The 4,280-nt window shown below is 45.2% G+C and overlaps 1 protein-coding gene across 1 annotated transcript; it reads right to left on the reverse strand.

Moving 5' to 3' along the window:
- Nucleotides 1-1,345: 1,345 nt before the first annotated feature.
- LOC128276634 (uncharacterized) lies at nucleotides 1,346-3,479 on the reverse strand (the record flags this gene model as incomplete). Its single annotated transcript, XM_053015091.1, has 3 exons — nucleotides 1,346-1,502; nucleotides 1,563-2,405; nucleotides 2,487-3,479. Coding segments are annotated over 3 exons (1,993 nt in total), but the record flags the coding sequence as incomplete, so codon positions are not given.
- Nucleotides 3,480-4,280: the final 801 nt, after the last annotated feature.

Below are 4,280 nucleotides of genomic sequence, written 5' to 3' on the forward strand. Positions count from 1 at the left end.
TTTTGGGAGCGCGAGTGTTTTTTTTGTTTTTTTCCAAGCAACGCGCGTGACACACACCAACACGCCACCGCACAGTAGGGAATTTGTATGCGAAAGGCGGACATATTTTGTTTTTAGGAAGAATCTATGGAATTACTGGAATCTATTACTGCAAATTGTTTAAAATTACCTAAATTTCTATTGTAATGCCTCGTTTAGGCGGAAAAACGCGAAACATTTTTTTGCTGCATTACCAAAATCGAAAAACTGTATATTTTCGTAGCTTACTATACTAATTCCCGATAAAAATGTACCAGCAATGCAAAACGAAGACATTTGATTATTTCATATGAAAGAACGATTCATTACCTTTCGAATGATGTATAATACAGGTACATGACCGTTGCAGAACTGTGCTAACGATCGCGTTAAAGTAGCTGATAAAAGTTGGTTTTAAAGGTTCATTCTGACATGAACATGAAAGGCTAAAAATCCGGATTTGTCATAGACAACTTATCTATCTTAGCCTAATATAACTAAAACCAGAGGCATAATAGGGAAAATAGTGATTTTTAAAGTTGTCTTATGATCTCCTTTTCCCCATAGTGCACCGGTTCGAGTGACTGTTGTGTGAGTGATTGCGCCCTCGCGAATGTAAATAGCCGTGGGCCGACTGCGGCCTGAAGACGGTAAGGCTGGATCACGGTCCTTCATGATGGGCTGGTATTTGACTTGAATGACTTTAATTATTGATAGAATCCTTCCAGCACATATCACTCCCAAGTAATGCTGTAACAGTTTTATAGCAGTGAGAAGAACATTCGATTAATTATTATTTTCCAAACGATACCAATCCGGTTTTCTTCATCAAGCCTTACTCTCACAGTCGTGTTTTTTGTGAAGGTATTTTGAAGGACAAATCTGACAGTAGCGCTGTTCAGTTCGAGTCTCGGCTAAGGACATTCGTTTTGGTAAACAAATTTTCCGCCAGAGTTGAAAGTGTGCTACTCAAAAGTGAAAAGTTCCTGTGATTCTCGGCGAAACAGACAAGGCAGGTTAGTAAATTCCATTCTTTATTGATGATTTATTATGACACGCCGGCCAGGAATCAACTGGGTTGGGCCTACTATGATCAGCATCTTCCTATTCGCTACTAAAAACCAACTTAAGCTTACGAACATACAAAACGGTAATGTATGCGATTGTATCGAACGTATTTTGGTCTAACTTAATACACTTTGCACGGCACCTTTTAGAGCCTCTTCGGTCACGGGCACAGTTTTCCTACGTTAGCCTCTTTCGTTTGCATTATTTTTGTTTACTACTGCAACACTCCCTTCAGTGGGCTATTTTCTAGTTATTGTACTTTTACGCTTTGTACGGCCAACTTCAGACACGCTGCTTCCTGCAATGACACCATTCGGCGTTCGCTTGCGAAGCGATGTCACAGTTCCGGAGGCTGCACCGGTAGAGCTCGGCTTTACGGTGCTCTTGCTTTCGTTGTGATGATTGTTCAGGTGCAACTGTAAGGAAAGGATATTTTTTATTCGCAAATTCCGCATGATTAATCATTAACACACTACCTTCAAATGAAGCAACTTCCGGAACTCCTTGTCGCAATGCGTGCACTTGTGCAGCTCATCTCCTGGTGAGTTCTGGGGTTTCGTTTTCGCAGACTGACCCTCAACCATCACCCCCGCGTGGCACTGTTGATGGCGTGCCAAGTTGACGGCACTTTTGAACGCTCGGCCACACTTTTCACACTCGAACCGAGAGTGCTGCCTTTCCATGTGATCCCGAATGCTTTCGCGGGCCGGTAACGTTTTCCGGCACACGGTACAAAACGCGGAAGGCGTCCTGCGGGAAACCTTCGTCACCGGGTGTCGCTCTTCTTCCACGGGCGTTGGGGTTGACTTTTTTGCTTTCGTCACCTTTTGCTTCTGCGAAGGGACTGGGCTCGATGGATTTACTTTCTTCACCGGTTTTCGCTGCGACTTGCGTGTCAGTTCCACCTTTGGTGGCGATTCTTGCAATGGTTCTCGTACGGAAACTGATTTCACATTTTCCGCGGTTGATGGTTGAGGTTTGCTAACTGGAACCACGGTGATCGTGGTTGAAGCGGGTATCTTCAATGGTACGATCGTCAAAGGGGGTGGTGTTTTGGAAACCGTTTCTACCGGAGAACTGACCAGTGGTTTGACCGGTGTAGGCTGCAGCGGTGGAGCCGATAGTAAATGCTTGGTTTTGCGTACCCGGATCTTGATCGCCGGTTTGCCATGTTCCGACATCAACGGCATTGGGCGTGCGGTTGGAAGATGAGTCTGAACAATGTGTTGCTGCAGTTCGCCATTTGTAGCGAAACACTCCGGGCAGACGCTGCACTGAAAGCGGTTGCTGCTGCGAACGTTCAGAATAGCAGGAATCATCTGCAAAAACAAAGCAAAGCATTTAGGTTAGTATGGGATGGGATCGTCCATAAGAACCTTCGTAGCGCAATAATGCTGTACCTTCCGGTCGTCTTCAGAGTTATCGGATGTTGTAACCAATTTAATAGTCACCGTGTTATCTTGCCGATCGTCAAATCTGTGGTCAAACTTGGTCGCACTGCTGCTGTCTTCATCGTCGTACGGCAGGTAAAGATCAGGATCAATGCCCACTTCCATCTGCGTTACGGAGGCGTCATCGATTTTAAACGTATTTCCTGTCGTTTGCGGAGCGGTGCTCACTGGTCCGATGTTGGTTGGATATGGTGGAACCGGTGCCAGTTTAAAATGGCCGATATGGCCTCCCAAAACATTACCCGCCGGGGGCACAATGGACGACGACAACACCAATGGGGGCGGCACATTAGCGTTGACGGTTGCACCGGTTGATGCCGTCGCAGGTGGAGACGTGAAGCTGTTCATCACCCCCTGACCGATGTAGGACTTCAGGAGCTGCGTCAGATCGCCATCGTTGAGCAGATTGTGATTGGAGAGGATCTCGCGGAAGCTCGAGTTTTTCAATCGCTGTATCAGCACATCGAACGATGCTCGTCGATCATTTTCGGCCCACTTTAGGGCTTTCAGGATCAGCTTCAGTAGCTCCTGGTCTTTGATCAGAAGCCCAAGTTTCAGATCGCTGTACGATATGGTGCTGACCTCCGCAGGGGTGATGTTGCCCTGTGTAAAGTTGGCCGCTGGAACCGGCTTCTGAAGGCCGGAGGCAACGAAGAACCGCTGTTGTTGTTGTTGTTCCTTCATGTGAAATGCTTGGATATTGCTTTTCTGGTCGCCTGAGCAATCGGTCGCCGCCGTCGACTGTTGGGGTCTAAAGAGGGGCAAAACTAGATTGACGTTTTGCACCAGCTCGTCGGAACAGTTGAGGCCTCGCAGGCGGCGAATCCACGCCCGGAAGGCATCCTCCGTTCTGTTCGCCATCAAAGCGAATTGATCTATGCTTTCGAGTTTCAGATAGCAGGAACCGCAAATACATTTCGGTAAAAGATCGTCAGCTTGAATCTGAAAATTCGAAAGAAAGGAATTAATTTAAGTAAAACAGTTTAGTCCATATCGGTCCATACCCAACATATGGGTCCTGATCATATAGTTGCTTGTCTTTTAGAAGTTTTGAAAGCATGAAAATATATGAGTGTTATGATGTGTTATGGTATGTGGGATAGTGACTGGGTATCATCTATCTTATTCCACAAAAGTGAGGTATAGTTATGTGTTGCAACTATAGGGGTATATAAATACCGCCTTGCAGATCTTCTACCTCGATTTGCAGTTACGACTAGTTCCATACGTTAAATATGGTAGAAGTTGTTGGTAACTATCAGAGAGGAACCAAAAAAGTAAATTGTTGACCCGATCTTCACTATGCGGCAAATCCTTAAAAGAGTACTTACAATCTCCGTATCGTTTTCTAGGCAGCATATGACAGCATAGCCAAAATAAAATTGCATGACACGTTGACTAGTTTTGTAATACCGCCCAAGCTAACAAGATTTGAGACATTGTACATTTTTCATCATGTGGTACTTCAACCCCACGGATCTTTGTTAGTAGCGTTGCTGAGGGTACCATCATGAATTTGATCTTGTTGTTTATCTGCAGACCGAGATTATCCGCCGCTTCTTCAATCCCTATGTACGCCAATATCGGGAATCATTTTCCTTTAGAACTTATAATGTCTATAGCATCGCAATAGGCCATCTTAGCTGGGTTTGTCAGAAAAATACTGACCGATAACAATTTGCCCAAAACTTACTAATTACTTACTTACTTACAGGTCCTGTGTCCGCCGTCTTATCGGCGCGA

The sequence above is a fragment of the Anopheles cruzii genome, unplaced genomic scaffold (assembly GCF_943734635.1).
Source record: "Anopheles cruzii unplaced genomic scaffold, idAnoCruzAS_RS32_06 scaffold01820_ctg1, whole genome shotgun sequence".
In the NCBI taxonomy this organism is placed as follows: Eukaryota; Metazoa; Arthropoda; class Insecta; order Diptera; family Culicidae; genus Anopheles; species Anopheles cruzii.